General features: G+C 37.5%; 1 protein-coding gene across 1 annotated transcript; it reads right to left on the minus strand.

Moving 5' to 3' along the window:
* Window positions 1-4407: 4407 nt before the first annotated feature.
* LOC105923952 (transmembrane protein 154-like) lies at window positions 4408-18152 on the minus strand. Its single transcript, XM_036136677.1, has 8 exons — window positions 18083-18152; window positions 14384-14461; window positions 13129-13197; window positions 13009-13044; window positions 12620-12808; window positions 9261-9315; window positions 8960-9032; window positions 4408-5482 (listed from the first exon to the last, which is right to left on the minus strand). Exons 1-8 carry the CDS (start codon window positions 18150-18152, stop codon window positions 5465-5467), a joined length of 588 nt encoding a protein of 195 aa, XP_035992570.1. The 3' UTR covers window positions 4408-5464.
* Window positions 18153-19766: the final 1614 nt, after the last annotated feature.

A 19766-nucleotide genomic window follows, 5' to 3' on the forward strand; every position in this document is an offset into this window, starting at 1 on the left:
CAGCTGTGGATTTCAATTCAATTCAATTTTATTTATATAGCGCCAAATCATGAAACATGTCATCTCAAGGCACTTTACAAAATCAAGTTCAATCATATTATACAGATTGGGTCAGATTATACAGATTGGTCAAAAATGTCCTATATAAGGAAACCAGTTGATTGCATCAAAGTCCCGACAAGCAGCATTCACTCCTGGGGAACCGTAGAGCCACAGGGAGAGTCGTCTGCATTGTACATGGCTTTGCTGCAATCCCTCATACTGAGCAAGCATGAAGCGACAGTGGGAAGAAAAACCACCCATTAGCGGGAAGGAAAAACCTCCGGCAGAACCGGGCTCAGTATGAACGGTCATCTGCCTCGACCGACTGGGGTTACGGAAGACAGAACAGAGACACAACAAGAGAAACAAAAAGCACAGAAGCACACATTGATCTAGTAATCTGTTCTACATTAGATGGTAGTAGCGGGTGAGCCGTCTTCTCTGGATGATGTCACAGTTAACAGAACGCCAGACCAGGTGTACCTACTATGAAGAGAAAAGAGAGAGAACAGAAAGTTAAAGCAGAAATGACAACACATAATGCATAATTGAAGAACAGTAGAACTCAATAGAGTGAGAAAATTAGATCCTGATATACTCCAGTAGCCTAAGCCTATAGCAGTAAAACTATAAAGGTAGCTGAGAGTAACATGAGCCACTAGTTATAATTTTTGTCAAAAAGAAAAGTTTTAAGCCTAGTCTTAAAAGTAGACAGGGTGTCTGCCTCACGGACCAAAACTGGGAGTTGGTTCCACAGGAGAGGAGCCTGATAGCTAAAGGATCTGCCTCCCATTCTACTTTTAGAGACTCTAGGAACCACCAGCAGACCTGCAGTCTGAGAGCGAAGTGCTCTGATTTACCTGTATCTGGAAAGAAATCATTGGCTGAAGGATCTGAGGTGATCAACAGAAATTTGGCTTCAACTGTTTGTTTCACACAGCAAAACTAACATAAACTTTAAAACAAAACACAAATATTCAGAAATTTCGACCTGAGACCTTTAATTATCATGATGGCGAAGACCCAACAAGTTCAAAGATCCAGCCCTGCTTTTGCTTTATTTTTATATGTTTCATGTATTTATTACAGTTGATCTCACATTTTCCTCAAATGCAAATACATTATTTCCGCAAAATTACAGTTTCTGTGAATTTGGTATTTTGATCCTTCATTTATTCCTGTTGTGTTTGCCGCAATACCACCTTTTGCATCATTATTATAATTACATTTAATGATAAATTAATTGGTCTAACTAGTTGAAATGGTTTGGAAAATCCAAAAAAATTAAGAAGTCGTATTTTGGGTTGACTTTTAATAACCACAGACAGACTGTAAAGAAACATTACAGTTTTGGGAAGTCGTGAAATCTATTCCTTATAGTTTCTGAACAGTGTAAAAGTATGCAGGTTGTATTGGGTTCCCTTTATTGCTCTGATTTTAATTCCCTTTTCATTAAACCTGAAATCAGATCTTTATTTTTTTCAATTATAATTTATATTTCTTTTTTATAGTAGGAAAATAACTGAGAGAGACTGATTTGAACATGTTTTTTCCAAGTCCAATGCAGAAACCTTAGTTGACACCATTATAGAGACATGTCTTCTGGCTTTTAGCTTAAGTCTATCATAAAATCTATCTCATAAAATTACCATTTTCATCGTCTGTGGTTTCCGCTTCTTTTTTCAGACCACTTGTGCTGACTTCTTCCGATTCTGCAAAGAAACACCTCGTTACATCCAGCACACTTACATTAATACAAAAAGACACTAACCCCTATAAACCAATATTTTTTTACCACTCATTAATCTCAACAAAGCATTTCCCTGTTCTGTAGAGCAAGTCCGCCATGACACTGCATGGCAACCAGACCCACCAAACCATCTGCACAACCTGCCAGAACAAGACATTAACACATAGAAAAGTAAAACTAGCATTAAAAAAGAAGGAAACACCTTAAGTGAGTTTTAGAGCTCACACCCATAGAGTCTTAGAGACCTCATCGTTAGTAATTACTGCTGGGGATTTGATGTGTTGCTGTTTTAAGGAAGGATGAATTAATTTCTCATTCGTTTTAATATTCTCCTGTTAAATGACGTGTTTTCATTAGTTATAGGCAGAAATTAAATGAAGAAATGAAGTCTGTCATCAATCAATAGTGTTACCAAATTTACTAATTCAACAGAACAGAAAATCTAGAGATGTCCAGAAATTTGTCCAAACAGAGGGTATTCCCAAAGTTCTCCGCTTTTCTTTTTTATTTAATTTGATCAACAGATTATCTAAGAGAAGATGTGAAATTTGGTGAAGAGGACTCAAGCTCACCTAATCTAGAGTCATGAAAGTGAAAAGCCACATTTGAAAGAAGTTCCTGGCATGAATGGGATTTACTGAAGTAACATCTAGTGGTTTTTCATGGAAGTCGGCTCAAATGTGAAACAACGTGTTTCCCAAATCTTTTGACTTTTGACAGCTAAAAACAGGCTTCTGTCGATAGAAAATCAGGTGGTGATACAGTCAGAGGAGGATCAGGGGAAAAAAGGGCAAAGCAGGGAGTAGAGAGTTGTTTTCTGTTCATTTAGAGAGAAGAGAAGCAGTAATTTCTCTCCCTACCTGTCCCAGTCAGACTGCTGAGCAGCAGCAGCAGAAACAGCACAGGGGTCTCCAGCCGGGGGCCTCTCATGTTATCAAGCGCAGACATACAGTGCCATTCTGAGCACGCTTCCTCCTGCTCTGTAACAGCATCACACTTCCTGATCTGACTTAACACTTTTTCTTATTTTTTTTAAAGGAAGCCACACAAACAGACACTCAAACTCAATCAGCTCTTGGATTTGATGCAACCTGACGGGTAAAACAGCTGCAGTCACGCGTTGATGTTTTGATTTTCAGCATTTTTATTGTTTCTTGTTAAGTCTTGCCATATTTAGCCCTTTGTTTATTATCACTATGGTGCTACCATATATATGTTCCTCTCCTCATGCTCCTTTTTTTGCATGTATTCCTTTAGTGCTTTCTTTTGTGTTTTTAATTGTGGACCTTTTAGATCGCTTCGCATTAGATTCTGTTTACATTTTCATAGGGTTCATTCCCTCTGATTAGTTCTTCTGTATGATGCCATTTTCTCCCAAATTCATTGCAGGCCCTGGTAGAGTGAAGTGCCTGTGGAACAATAACAAGAGGGTTACTGAGTCTTTCAGTTTTAGTGAATAAGGCGCACAACAGTCATCTGATTATGAAAGGCTGCAGGAACTTCAACAGGGGAGAATAGCTGACATGCAGGTTTGTGAACTATATTTACTGTATTTTGTAATAATAATCATGGCCAAGGATGTGAAAACTAGAAGCATGTAAGGTTAGCTCAGACTGCCGTCACTTTGGTGTGGCTCAACACATCAAACAAGCAACGCACAATCGGACTCAATTGTTAGCAAGGGTGTAAATATTTCCAACATCTCACAGGGATTTTCCCCCAGGCTTTAAAATACTTCTGTTAGTTTATAAAAATTACTGAACAGCTTAGCACCTAAATACATTAAAGTCCTGTTGTGGCTGTATCAACCCTCCAGACCACTCAGATCTTCTGATTCTGGTCTACTCTGCATACCCAGAACCAGAACCAAACATGGAGAAGCAGCATTTAGTTCCTATGCTCCCCAAATCTGGAACAAACTTCAAGAAATCTACAAATCAGCCATGATAACAGGAACATTGACCAACATATTTGATGTTTTCATTTGATACAATTTGATGTTTGTCACTGGTCTCACAACCAGTGACTGTGTCGATTTGTTTATGATGTTTTTATGATGTAAATCATTTGAACCTCGTTGTTGCTTGAAATGTGCTACAAGTAAACTTGACTGGACTTGATTTGACAGTGCAGTGTTGCCAGTGGCCTTCAGCAGCGCTAAACCTGAAAGGTACAGATATACTGCCCCCTAGTGGTTAAATATTAAACGGTCCTGTTTTACTATGGATCTCATGCAACAGTAGAGAACAACAACAACCCACGCAGGCTTGAAATATGGTGGGTGAGTGCGGTGTAATGCTGCTAGACCAGAAGGAGCAATAAAATGTCTACATCTTCCAGCTTTTCTTGTAATTTCTTTGAGCTACTTAATGAGGACTTGTAGCTAATAAATAAAAAGTTTGTGTTTCAGCTAAAAATAGCTAACAATGAGTTCTTGAGTTATACAACTGATTAGTTTCTTTCAATATTATCCTTTAAGTTGCACTGGATCCATAAGCAGGAAAAGGTTAGATACATGTTTTACATTTACAGAGATTTTTCCATTTCCATTTTTTTTTTTTAGCAATTTGGCTAAAATTGTTGTATAACCGTAATTCGTTACAATGCACCAAACACAAATTATTATTATATTATTATATTATTTAGGCTAACTCAGATATATACAGCAGGTAAAACAGGTAAACAAAAAAAAGTAGTCATTAGAATAACCAAAAACAGATTATCAGTCTGCATGTACATGATGGGCAGGACATGAAAATAATCCCTTGGAGCTTTTTGGCAAACTGCACTCAAACGTGTCTCCATTTCATCATTAGTACTCCCTTCAATTAACTGTCTTACAGAACTGTGGTGAAAACATGACATGATCTGCGGTTTGCAGTCAGAGGTACTTGGGTAAATGTTTATGGAAACGCTACCCGTGATTTGCAAAGCCCCAGGCTTCTAAATAAAAAAACAGGCTTTTGAGTGGCAATGGAAAAGAGGCTGTTGAATTGAATAATTTTGAATTTTGTGACTTTATTTATTGCAGAGAACAAGCAAAGTTTTCCCTCTGTTGACGCAATTTTACCTGCAGTAAAATTGTCTCCAGCGGTCATTGAGAAAGAGTACACCCTGGACAGGTTGTTAGTTCATCACAGGGCAACACAGAAACACACAACCTTGCACCCACACCCTCACCTAAAGGTAATTTCCGTAGAGTCCAGAGTACCCAGAGAGAACCCACACATGCATAGGGACAGCAGAAAGGCCCCTGGCCAGGATTTGAACCCACAGCCTTATTGACTCTTAATATTTATACAGAGGTTGCAGCTTATTAATAGATACATTTTCACACTGTGGAGAGTATAGATAAACAGCTTTCCCATAGTGACAGAATGAATTTGAAAATAACTGCATATGGATATTTATCCATACTAAAGACATATGAAACAAATTATTTTATGTCATTTACCAGAGGACCCGAAATGCAAACCAGACATGGAGCTGCGTTTCAAAGTTTTATTACAAACAGAACCAGAATGCATGCAAGAAACAAGCTGGAACAACCCGGCGGTGATTGGAGCTGGCTTACACACTGTTAGGCACAGACGTCAGGCAGGATGGCAGAGGCTGATCGGGATCCAGGGGACAGGCTTGGGTCATACAGGGGTGATCAGAGATAGGAAGGACCTAAAAAGCTGAAGGATGCTAGCAACATAAATAAATAAACAAACAAACAAAACTCAAGAAAGACCGTTTGAATATTTTGGTAAAATGTAATTAAAACAATAAAACTTTTGGTGGGGAATAAAATCCATATATATATATATATATATATATATATATATATATATATATATATATATATATATATATATATATATATATATATAGCCGCTTAAAATGTCTAAAATTACTTATACAGAAACATCTCAAAAAGTCAGAGTATTGCCCAAAGTGCAATATTTTTTGTCAGTCATGTTACAAAGTGAAACTCATATATTGTTTGAACTCATTAATACACGACTTTGTTTGACTGATATATTCCAAGCCTTTGTTTCTTGGAATGATGATTATGGCTTTGAAAATGAAAAACCCAAAATTCAGTGTCTTGAAAAACGTTAATTATAGAAAACTTATAGTGTCACACCCTGTAATTAACTCAAAACACCTGCAAATATTTATTGACCCTTTAAAATTGCAGTAGGTAATGTTTCTATATATAGATTTTTTCATATTTATTAAAACTGTCTATGTTCTGACAATGAAATATGAGACAGATGATCTGTGACAGAATAAAGCTTCTCTGGCTCCTCCCAGTGGCCCTACTGCTATTTGCAGAAAAACACCGCTTCCTGTCAGAATCAGAGCCAGGAGGAATGTCTGGCTCTGATTGGTTGTTAGCAGTGTCAATCACTCATGTGTCCTCCCTGCTCACACCACCTCTCTCTGCACAGCGCTATCGGCATTCAAGCTCAAGATTGCCAGTGAGCTGCAGCTGTGTGGAGAAATTGCAGAAAAACAATCTGCTTTACAGGAAAACTGCCAATTTCTTGAGTGGTGCCTGCTCAGAAAATAGAGACAGGTAAACATTGGAGCAGCACGGCAGGCTCCGCTGTGGAGGGAGGGCTGCAGTGCAGCAGAGAGTTAGAGGGACCTGTAGGGTGTGCATGTGCAAATTTCAGGCTAGGTGCATGTTTTTTCCAAATCTCCCTACTGCAACTTTAAAGGGTTTCTCACTCTCGGTCAGTAGGCGACACAGTCATGGGGAAGACTGGTGACTGGACAGATGTCCATAAGCCAGTCACTGACACCCTTCACGTGGAGCCACAAAAGGTCATTGCTGGAGAATCTCGTTTTTCAAAGACTTCTGTATCCGTGCATATTAACAATTAATTGGAAGGAAGAAGTGTGGTAGGAAAAGGTGCACCAGCAACAGGGAGAACCGCAGCCTGGAGAGGATTGTCAAGCCAAATCCATTCAGGAATACTAGACATGGGCTACTGGTGTCCTTATGTCAAGCCACTCCTGAACCAGAGACAACATGAGAACTGTCTTACCTGGGCTAAGGAGAACAGGAACAGGATTGTTGCTCAAAGGTACAAAGTCCTGTTTTCAGATTAAAGTTCCCATTTCATTTGGAAATCACAGTCCCAGGAGGAAGAGTGGAGATGCACAGAATCTACATTGGCTAAAGTGGTGCAGGAGTTTGTCCTGCAATTGGCGGCTTGCTGGTTCGATACCCAGCTCTGACCGTCTTACTTGTTGTGTCCTTGGGTAAAAAATTTCCGAATTACCCGAATTATGGCAGATTTGCCTCTGTCAGTCTGCCCCAGGGCAGCTGTGGCTGCTAGCATAGCTCACCACCGTCAGGGTGTGAATGACTGATGTGTGAAGCACTTTGGTGTCGTCGGACTAGTTAAAGAGCTATACAAGTATGAGCCTTTTACTATTGCTTAAAGTCCAATGTGAAGTTTCCACAGTCAACGATGGTGACCTTTAACCTGTCATCTGCTGGTTCTGATCCAAAGTTTTCTCTGAAGTCTGAAGTTCTAGAGCAATTCATGCTTTCCTTGTGCTGACAAGCTGTATGGGGATGCTGGTCTTATTTTTCAGCAGGACTTGGCACCTGCCCACACTGCTAAAGGTACCAAAAGCTGGTTCAATGTCCATGAAGTTCCCATTCTTAATTGGAAGGCTGACCTGACCTGAACCTCATAGAAAACCAGACCCAACAAAGCAGATAACCCGAAGGCAGCTATCAAAGCAATCTGGGCTGCCATTACACCTACGCAGAGCCACAGGCTGATCGCCTCTATGTCACAGTGCATTGATGCAGTAATTCATGCAAGAGGAGGCCCAACCAAGTATTGAGGGCATAGAAATGTATTTACTTTTCAGAAGTCTGACATTTCTGCTTAAAACGTCCTTTTTTGATGTGTCTCATGTGATTTCCTGATTTTCTGAGACACTCTTAATCTGTAAGCCCTAATCATCAAAATTACAAGGAATAAAATCTTAAAATATTTTGTTCTATGTGTAATCAATCTATGAAATTCCTGTTTCACTTTGCGAAATGACTGGAAAAATATATTGCACTTTTAGTCAATATCAAAAATATTTTGAGACGTACCTATATAACACCAGGTCCATATAAAGATGGCTTTATATTTTGAAGGAGGCTAATTCTGTTAAAATCGTAGACATTTAGTTTGGTATGTTCCTCATTGCGGTCTGAGGCCTTCAGAAAGAAAACTGTAGTGATTTATGTGCCTGATAAGAGTTTTAAAGAGGTCTCAAAAGCTGTGGCGGTTGTAGACCAAATTTACCAGTGGAGGCCAAGGTGAGGTCTTTGTTTTTTCATAGGGGCACAGAACAAAAAAATGAAACAATCAAACGGGGCAATATTTAATCATTTAATTATATTAAGTGAGCCACTTGTGATCCTGGAACTGCAGGTTTCAGATCCCTGATCTAGTGGATGAAAACTGTGATCACATCTCAATATGCTTGAAGCTAAACGTGAAACTTTAATTTTTAAATCCTTGAGTGAAACTGTAAAGGTAAAAAATAAAATTGGTCAAAGTGACCAATCAATTATGTTTTTTGTTTTTTTTCGGCAGTGCATATAATCATAAGAAGTGTATTTAATGTTATGTATTCAGTACAGGGGCCATAAGAGGGGCCAGGACCATTTCTACAGGGGCACTGGCCCCTGTTGGCTCCTGTCTGGAACCGCCCCTGCTCAGAAGAATTTGAAATACTGGACAGAAAATAGTCTTCAAATGTAGGAAGTATTACATGCATGCCCAGTTCTGGCCTTCCAAGCAAGTTTACCCTGAATTCAAACTGCAAGGTGCTTTCGAAACAGAAAATAATGTTGGCTGGCCCAAAGTTTGTAAGAGAGAACTTAGATATTTACAGAGCAACACTGACCTCTACTGGACAAACATTCATCACACAGGTAAAAACAAAGGCCAGGAAATTTACCTCTACTTATTAAAAGGTTCTGAATGAAACTAAAATATTTTTGGAAGTAAAATTTGCCTTCATAAGTCCAGCTTTACCTTTAAAAATTGCTATAATGAACAAATGTGTATGGACGATTGATTCTGAGAGGAAATCATTGTTTTACTTTCAAAAATAACCTCTCATTTGTGATTCTGACTCCTAGTTGAAACCTACTGTCATCATCCACTTGTCCAGTTCTTCTATTTCCAGCTCCAGCACAGATGGTACATCGTCTTCAAACATTGGCCTGAGAAACACAGACATGTACAAACCAAAAGTCTTCAGAAAACCTCAGACGATTGTGAAGAAAAACGTTCAGTTGCAACATTTTGACCACAGGTTTAGACTCACATCAGTTTGGTTGCATTAACAGGAACTTAATGAGGCACGGTAAATTCTTTGCAAAACTTTGGCCTGAAAAGATGGTCTAATGATAGCAAACAGTTCTTTATGTTAGCAGATGGTTAAAACTTACATCGGCACCTTCTCCGTGCTAAATCCCTCCAGCTCTGGGTCCTCTTTACTTGGTGCTGGAAGAGAAAACAAATTAAAGGTAATTTTTACCTGAACAAGAGCCTAAATTAGTTAGACTGAACTAATATTAGGTCAATAATTACTTTACTCAATATAATTAATGGGAACTCTGGAGGAGCTGTACAGCTCAGGTGTTGAGAGGATAACTATGAGACGTGTTTTGCTCAGATCTGACCTCAATGGTAGAGCGGTAAGAAATGGGTGTTCTGGTCAGATGAGATCTAAATGTTGCTTTTTGTCTGGCACAAAACCAACATGAATGGGCTGGGAGAGGAGAGCATGAGGCTGAACACACCATCCACAGTAAGTGTATGAGTAAAACTGGTTAGGTTTTAAAACGTTCGCTCTGATGGATGCGCCCCGTGTCCCCAACATGCATGGAATCACAGCTTTCTCCATGCAGGTTTAAAGCATCTCAATGGTTTTTAGATTTTCTCCTGGCTACATGAAGTTCTGCTGAAAGATGTCGATTTGCTGAAAGGAGGGCTGGGAGCCTGATGATCACAGTCTTTATGTCCTTAACAACCCTCCAAAACCCCCTCACCCACAACAACAAAAAAGAATATCAGATAAGGCTTCATACATTTAGTCATTTCCTTTTTTAGAAGCAAAGTATCTTGAGTCCTTGGTTGCGTCAGTTAACCTTTTTAAATGTTTGTGCTGTCATATGCAATCATTACTTTGGCTGATAGGTTGGGTTTGTAGTGAAATTACTTAAATCTACATACATTTTCTTTCAGTTTTAGTACTTTATGTATCAGGAGCATAGATGTTCACGGTATTTTTTTCCTGTTCAATTCAAGTCTAAATGAATAAAACATTTTCTCATCTAATCCAAGACACCCTTGGGTCACCTCAGGAATCCAGACCTGTACTGTTTGTCCTTTGGTCTAAATTATCACATAAAATAAATAAATCTGATCACACACACACACACACATATATATATATATATATATATATATATATATATATATATATATATATATATATATATATATTATATATATATATATATATATATCTATATATATATTATATATATCTATATATAGAGAGAGAGAGAGAGAGAGAGAGAGAGAGAGAGAGAGAGAGAGAGAGAGAGAGAGATATAGATATATATAGATATATATATAGATATAGATATATATATTTACATTTTTCTTTTCTTTTTTTACATTTAATTCATGATCAAAAAACCCCACTGCTAAAGTTAACTAGATCTGGTTTGGAGGGTTTCTTTCCACTCTTATAATTAATATTGAGAAGCCATTTTGTGAATCCACATTTAAAACAAATTTACATTGAAAAAAATGTGTTTCCAATTTTAAACCGTAAACATTTTCAAATTTAAGGTATAAATTGTAACACTTACAAAGTGTAGTAAGTAAATAAATTGGTGTTAAACTTTTGAATGAACAGAACAGGTAGTGATTTTATTTTGGGTATTTTCAGCCTGAAGTGTCTGGAAGTGAGACAACTTTGGAGGCAAGATTTTGTTTTAAAATGATAAAATGACTGTCAGTTTGCTGCTTTGGATGCTTACAGGTGTGAGTTAACGCAATAATAAGAACGAAAACACCAATCAACTCAGAGAAGGAAAGTTGCTGTTTACGGGCCCGCATTGTAAGTTGATTTCCAAATTACCGAACTCAATCATTCTAGAGGAGGAAAAAAATTTCAGAAATCTCAGATTTAATAAATTACGGAGTTATCTAATGAATGATTAAAGAAATCAATTAATCAATCAACCAACCGATCATTCTTTATTTACAAAGTACCTCATGCAATTCAAGGGTGACACAGAGTGCTTACAGAAGATAGAAATGCGGATGTATGGGAATCAAACAAGTTGAGTTGACTACGAACTTCTATGTGTGTCAGGTTGTTTTAAAATGAGTGATGAAGCTTGAACTAAACTGGGTCACAAAACAGCACAGAAGAAAATCTACAACAGAATAAAATATAAATGAAAAAGGTGCTTTACACAACCCCTTAAGTCAGACATGTCAGACAAGTGCAGCCCGGGGGCCATTTGTGGCCCCTGCACTGATTTTGATACAGATTTGGCCCACCAGCACAGGTGGTTGGTGCAGATGGAAACTTTTTATTTTAAATATGGGGAAAATTATTTTATAATTATTTTATAAAATTATAACAGACAGCTTTAGATCATACAATTGAAATTGTTAGGTAAAACACAGAGTGTTACTCTTTTAATAACCACACCATTTTATATTCTCTTTAATTTCATAGTAAATTGGACTTCATTTATCTCATGGCCTTCGCTCAAATGCAGACTCTGGTGCATTAAAATCTGTTAAAGTTGGCTAAAATGGCAAGTGTTTTCTAAGAAATGTTGAGCCAAATTCTTATATTGTTAGACCAAAAAGAATTCAAATCATTTGTGAAATGGATGACCATCTTTTTTTAGACTGGATCTACAATGATTTACACATCACTTTCCTCCTGAAAATCTGACAAATTTGTTTAATCAAAGTGATCATATTTTTTAGAGCAGAAAATAAAATAAAATGTATTCATGTTTTGGCCCTCGAGTACTTTTAATTTGACAATTTCGGCCCACATGTCGAAAAGTTTGGACACCCCTGCCTCAAGCAAAGCCCCAGGCTTCATGAAAAGCCCTACCCTCAGACCAGAACCTTTTTCCAGTGAAAGTAAAGCCCATTTATGTAAAGTGACCCCCCCCCCCCTCCAATGGAAATGATAGGTGAGCCTTTGAGGTCTACTGGAAAAGGGCCTAAAGAGTTTCTGAGCTAACTAAGGACGAGCATGTTGAAATGGACAGAATTTAAGTAACAGATTATGTTGGTCTGAAAGCATAAAGAAACTTAGTGATGTCAATAATAACTCAGCTCACAGGGTAAATATTAAAGTTTTGGGGCAATATTAATAAGACACAATTGCTAGCTCTGTTGCCTTGCAGCAGGAAGGTCCTGGGTTCAAATCCCAGCCTGGGATCTTCCTGCATAGAGTTTACATGTTCTCACTGTGCAACTTTCTACTTTGACTTTATTAATATTTTATAACTAACAAATCTGTTAGGTTTAAAAGAGGGGTTTTATGCAACAGGTTTGTGATTTTTTTTTGCAGCAACTTTGATCTATGAGGTTGACTTGCATAGAAAATCTGTACATTGACCCTTTAAATACCATTTAAAATGTTTTAAGGATTTAAAAGCATTACAAATCATTTGGACGAAGGACTGAAAGGACAAAAATGTTTGTTGTTTTTGTCTGTGACAATGTGATAACAGGGTTTTTGCTGCGGCAGACTGACCTTGGTTCCGTGATTTGTCTTTGCAGCGGCGTATAATGACAACGATGCAAACAATTGCACCAATGATTACGACTGCCAGAACCACAGGAATCAGGATGGTAAAGACTTCTGCTTGATCTGCTGGAGACTCTTCACTTGTGAGATTATTGTCGCCGCCTCCGTCTTTTGAATCTCTTTCACCTGGTGGAGCTGTTGGATTTTACAGATAAGTACATCATATAGACAAGTGAAGCATCCGCATGAACATGTCAGAGAAAAGATCGTAGAACCAGACTTGATCTAGAAATTCAAGGCGTTTTTGCAATCTGTCTTCGATGTTAGTTAAATACATGAAGCAAGCTAATAGCATAGACATCAAGCAATGATACAAGACAACTAGCTAAACTCACAGAGTTCGGGTGAACCAGAACCTGAACCTTCTTCATCTGGAACCAAACAGATCAAAAACAGATCAAAAGAGGAGCTGCAGACAATCATGAACTAAAAAGGAGAAGTAACTGTGGATTTACCTGTTCCTGGAGGGTTAGGATTTGCTGGAGGAACCAAGGAGATCGACAGAAATTCAGCTTCAACTCTTTCTGTCACAAAGCAAAAAAGAAATAAACTTTAAAACACAAACATTTTTATTATTTACAGTTGATCTCTCATTTTCCTCAAATGCAAATAGTTTCTTCCCTCAGAATTACAACTTCTGTGAATTTTGTTTCTTGATCCCTCGTTCATTCCTGTTATGTGTGCCACAGTATCCCCTTTTGCGTCATTATAATTACATTTAATAGTAAATTAACAGGTCTAATAAGTTTAAGTAGTTAAGAAAGCTCAAATAAATCAGGAAGTCGTATTCAGGGGTGAATAAATGATCACTGACAGACTGTAAAGAAACATTACAGTTTTGGGAAGTCTTGAAATCTTTTCCTTTTAGTTTCTGACAAGTGTAAAGGATGTTTATGGTTATTTTCATTATCTTTTCATTAAACCTAAAAGGACGGTTTTCATGATAATTTTTTAATTACCATTATAATCCTGTCTTAGTAGGGTGATGTGAGCATTTTGTTTTCTCCAAGTCCAATGAAGAGACTTTAGTTGACAACGAAATAAAGACACACATTTATTTAGTCTGGCTTTTGGTTAAGTCTATCATAAAATCTTTTTTATAAAAATATATTAATTTTCATCTTCTAGGGTTTTCTCTTCTGTTTTCTGACCACCTGTTGATTTCTTCCGATTCTGCAAAGAAACACCTCACATTATTTCCCCATGCTTAGTACATTAATACAAAAAAAAAGAAAAGAAAATGACAACAGTTTTATCAAACACTAATTTCGTCAAAGCACTCATCAACAAAATAGCTACAGCTTTTTCAACATAACAATTAATTTTTCAAAAATATTAAATCCACATAACGTCTAGAGTGGTGCAGCATAAAAAGTATACATTTTACAGAAAAATAGATATATAGTATGTAAATAGTTGTATAAATGTTGAGGGGTCCAAAATATACAAATATTTACTTCTGGTTAGGATGCCAATGTTGACACGTATCTATCTATCTATCTATCTATCTATCTATCTATCTATCTATCTATCTATCTATCTATCTATCTATCTATCTATCTATCTATCTATCTATCTATCTATCTATCTATCTATCGCTGTAGCTACTGGGGATCCACAAAACAAACAAGCAAAACAAAGACTGGTTTTTAGTTGAAGTCTATCAAAAATCTATTTGGTAAAAATTCCCATCATCTTCTGTGTCCTTACCTGCTGAGTTACCATTACCATCTTCCGTGTCTGTCCTATCTGTTGTCTGAGAATCTGTGCCGTCATCTTCTGAATGTGCTGCAATGGAACACCTCACATTACGTTCAGCACACATATTTATACATAAAGACAGTAAGTCTGAAAAACAAACCATATTTTTACTACACACTAATTTCATCAAAACACATGAAATCTGATTTAAAATGTAATCGATCTGTCAAGAAGTAGCATGTTTTCATATCATACATTGAATCAATGAAAGCACAATTATAAAATCATTGGCATTGTAGAAACTGCATTTGGGGATTTTTAGGTTTTGTACTTTAGGCAAAGCAAGTTTATTTGTAAAGCACATTTCAATAACAACACAATTCAAAGGGCTGTACATGAACAGGACACAAGAAAAGAAAACATACAGACGATAACACATTGCAGTGGAATGGTAACAGAAGGCCAAGATAAGCTGGTCTTCAAACTAATCTAATGAAGTAACTAACTACTAGCTAACTACTAACTACAACAGTTTGAACTGAACATTTACATTCAGACGCAACAAAAAGGTTTTTAACCTTGATTTAAAGGAACTCTGGGTTTCAGCACTTTTACAGTCTTCTGGAATTTTGTTCCAGATCAGTGGAGCATAGGAACTAAATGCTGCTTCTCCATGTCTGGTTCTGGTTCTGGTTCTGCAGAGAAGGCTGGAGCCAGAAGACCTTAGTGGTCTGGAGGGTTGATGCACTGATAACAAGTCTGTGATGTATTTAGGTGCTAAGCCATGCAGGGATTTATAGACTAACAGAAGTTTTTTTTAAAGTCTATTCTCTGACATCCAGGGAGCCAGTGTAAGGACTTTAGAACTGGGGTGATGTGCTCTACTTTCTTAGTATTAGTGAGGACACGGGCAGCAGCCTTCTGGATCAGCTGCAGCTGTCTGAACCACTTTTTAGGCAGATCTGTGAAAACACCGTTGTAGTAATCACTTCTACTAAAGATAAACGTATGGATTAGTTTTTCCAGAACCTGCTGAGACATCAGTCCTTTAATCCTAGAAATGTTCCTCAGGTGATAGAAAGCCGACCTTGTAATTGTCTTTAGATGCTTTTGGAGGTTTAGGTCTGAGTCCATCACTACACCCAGGTTTCGGGCCTGATTGGTGGTTTTTAGCTGAAGCGACTGAAGCTGTGAGCTAACTTTTGATCTCTCCTCTATTGGTCCAAATATTATTACTTCTGTTTTGTTTTTATTCAATTGAAGAAAATTTTGGCACATCCATGCATCGATTTCTTCTAGGCATTTACTCAGTGCTTGAACTGGTTCATAGTCACCTGGTGACATGGTGATATGATCTGAGCTAGAGGGAGCATGTAGATATTAAATAGGAGGGGACCCAGGATGGACCCTTGGGTAAACCCACATGTAATTTTTGTCGTCTGGGATGTAAAGTTACCTACTAACACAAAAAAGTCCCTGTCCTTTAAGTAGGATTTAAACCAGTGGAGAGCTGTACCAGAAAGGCCTACCCAGATTTCCAGGCATTCTAACAGAATAGAGTGATTGACAGTATAAAATGCTGCACTAAGGTCCAATAGTACCAGCACTGTGGTTCTTCCACAGTTAATATTTATATGGATATCATTAAACACGTTGACAAGGGTGTTCTCTCTACTGTGGTGAGCAAGGAAACCTGACTGGAAAATGTCAAAGCCGCTGGTCATTCTAAAGAAGGTGTTCAATTATTGAAATACAGCTTTTTCAATAATCTTACTGATAAAAGGGAGGCTTGAGATGGGCCTGTAGTTCTGCAGAAGTAGCTTGTCCAGATCTTCTTTTTCATCTGCGGTTTGATAATTTCTGTTTTTAGGGGCTGGGGAAAAACACCTGACACAAGGGACGTGTTTATTATCTGAGTCATATCAGACGTTATGACAGGCACATTCTTTAAGAAGCTGTGGGTAGAATATTGAGACAGCAGGAGGAGGAACTTTGTTGGTAACCTTTAATGTTGGCATCTAATTTTAGATTTTAAGTCACCGACAAAAAAATCTTTTTTCCCTTATTGTGTACAGTAGAAAAGAGGAAATAACAGACAGGCTGCTGCCAACATAGTCATGAAATACAAACACACAAAAAGCAGCAAAGGAAAAGGACAGGGAAAAATATAAACCCAACTAAAAAAAAATGTTTTCTGTGATCTCCAGGGTTAGGCCAAATGTTTCCATCAACATCACATCCAATGTCACCGAAAGTTAAATATTGTGGCTACAAACATTTGGTGTTGGTTTGATTCATTTGGCTGTAATGTCCCTCCAGCTGACATTCATAACATAAATGACAAATGTGTTTAGACAGGTTAAACATATTTGTTTATCCTGTCTGTTTTCTTTATTTGATAATTTTTAATTTGTGTATCTGAAGTGGTTCAATATGTCCTGTTTTTACCCTCCACTAAGCACTTTGTGTTGCACATGGCAGTATGAAAAGTACTCTATAAATAATGTTTGATTAATTGAAGACAGGACATCTGGACAACGTAGCCAAAGATAATAGACCTTCCAACACAACACACCAACAATACCTCTAATTTGTCGTCTCACTTGACCAAATCCTCTTCATGGGACGGCGGTGCTGGTCCTTGGTCACACTCTTCTTCCCACTCTACCTGCTCCTATCCCCAGTCCTCTCTCTCTACTTATTCTCTATTGTTCCTTTCGCATGGGGACAAGCTTTAAATGTAAACCAATACTGAACAATATCACATTTATCGCCTTCGCTAACAGACAACGCACGTCTCCAACCAACTCTTCCTCTCACTCGTCTAGAAGTTTTTTTTCTTATCCTTTGTTTTGATTCATCCATCAGTCTCAAACGTCCCACTTTTATGTGTGTTTATGTAATAAACAGAATGTCAACGGCAGTTTTTTTTTTTTGCCAGATTTGAATCTGACATACATTAAGGCATTCGTTATTCAATGCTTTATGGTTTTGATTACCTAACTTTTTTAAACTGTCATAAAAGCAACAAACATCATTCTTATTTTAGGTTTTTTGGGGGTAGAAGTATGTTATGATAATTTAAGCGTTTCAGAAATGTGTTCACTGGCTGCAATATTGTGCAAAAACGATGTGAAAGTGTGACTACAGATTGGACAATGCAGGTTAGTGATAAAAAAAACCCGTAATGAACTAGCTTTGAAAAAGTCACCATAGAATATGAGTCACACAGGAACTCTGGACTTCCTACTGAACAAAGAGATGCAAATAAAAATCAAGTGTTGCCAGATTCACCGATTAGACAGAACAGAGACGGTAGAGACGTCCAGAAATGTGTTCCCAAACAGAAGCTATTCCGAAAGATCTCCCCTTTTCAATTTTTTTTTTAATATAATCTGATCAATTATCTGAGAGTCGTGAAATGTGGTAAAAAAGGGGTCAGGCTGACCTAATTATAGAGCCATGAATCTGAAACGCCAGATTTCAAAGAAAAACTTTCCTGGTGTGAAGAAGATTAACTGAAGGAACATCCAGTGTTTTTTCATGGATGTCTGCTCAAGTCTGAGGCAACGTACTTCCCAAATATATTTTTTAAAAAAGCCAGAGGAGGATCAGAAAGAAAAGAGAAAGCAGGGAGTAGAGATGGAAAATAACAGAGTTGTTTTCTGTTCATTTAGAGAGAAGAGAAGCAGTAATTTCTCATCCTACCTGTCCCAGTCAGACTGCTGAGCAGCAGCAGCAGAAACAGCACAGGGGTCTCCAGCCGGGGGCCTCTCATGTTATCAAGCGCAGGCATACAGTGCCATTCTGAGCACGCTTCCTCCTGCTCTGTAACAGCATCACACTTCCTGATCTGACTTAACACTTTTTCTTTTGGTTTTTTTAAACGAAGCTACAAAAACACACCCACAGACACTATCAGATATAGCTCTCGGACGCGATGCAACCGGACGCGTCCTCAGCTGCAAAGCAATCACATTCCTATTAGTCTGGTAGGCAATGGCGTTGGGTGCGGTGTGTAAGTTCTCCTAAACAATTTTGGACTCGTCGTTTTCACTGGTCCCCTGCCTGATCTGACCAGTGATGATATATATATATATATATATATATATATATATATATATATATATATATATATATATATATATATATATAGATAGATATATAGATAGATAGATAGATAGATAGATTAGTAGATCTTTATCAGATAATGCTGTATCAAACTTTAAAGAGTCTGTCCCCCTTTTAATTCCCTCAGTTTTACAGAAATGTCCAACAGATGGCAGCAACGTTGTTTCTTCCCATTCATGAATTGATGCCTTTGTTGGTGGTGTCACTTCCTCGTTGCATTTTGCATTAGACAATGTAGCTCCCTTGAAAAAGGTGATTATTCACAGAAAGCTGGCTCCCTGGTTTAGTTTAGAGCTGCGTTCATTGAAGCACGTTAGGAAATTGGAGACAAAATGCCACTCTATCATATCATTCCATAGATGTGGAGCACACTATGCAGCGTCTGGTGTAAATTTATGATTTTAAAAACACGCCTGTAAACCGCGGCGTTTACATTACGGGCCCAGATTATTTCCTCCTTGAGATTAAAGTGAAACTACTTAACGGGATATTTTTATTTAATTTTAATATCTGACTAGAGCGCTGGAGTTTATTTGGAAATTAACAATTAGCTCGTTTTTGATATTGATGCTGGCAATATTGTCTAATTAAAGAGAACAAGCCTGACAGTAATCATGTTAAAAGGCTCCTATTCTTTATTCAAGGCTAGTTTAAAATCTTTTTAAACATTAAGCAACGTCAAAAGCTTGATGGTGGAAAGATTGTTTTAAAAAACAATTACAGTAAAAAAATCTACTTGATGGAAATATCAAAAATGAACTAATTAGGTTAAATATAAAATATTTTATGGAGGATAAAGCTAATAAAGGAGAGTGACAACAAGAGGCGTTCAAAGGTGTATACACAAGAAAAGGTGAGTCAAAATATTTTTGCAAGCAACTGAAGTGAGAGATCATACTATAAATAATTGCGATTAGTTGACTAATCGAAAAAATAATCGATATATTAGTTGACAATAAAAAATAATAGTTAGTTGCAACCCTTACCAGCAAACATGGACTATAAGTAATTTTGTAAAAATTCCAATATTTAGACTGTAAATGAAGATGCAAGTGATACTGAGAAGCGTCTTAAAACTAAAGATTCAGATTTTCACGATCAAGACTTTTAGCCAGCTAAAAACAATCCCCACAAACGACTCCGACCACCTGACACCTTGCATGAAACAGGTTTCAAACTTTTGCAAACGGGTTTGGGCTTTAATCAAGAAGTGAAACCTCTATCTGTGGAAGGAGAAGTTGGGAGGATAGTTTCTGTTATA

This window comes from Fundulus heteroclitus, chromosome 5 (genome assembly GCF_011125445.2).
Source record: "Fundulus heteroclitus isolate FHET01 chromosome 5, MU-UCD_Fhet_4.1, whole genome shotgun sequence".
NCBI classification, from domain to species: Eukaryota; Metazoa; Chordata; class Actinopteri; order Cyprinodontiformes; family Fundulidae; genus Fundulus; species Fundulus heteroclitus.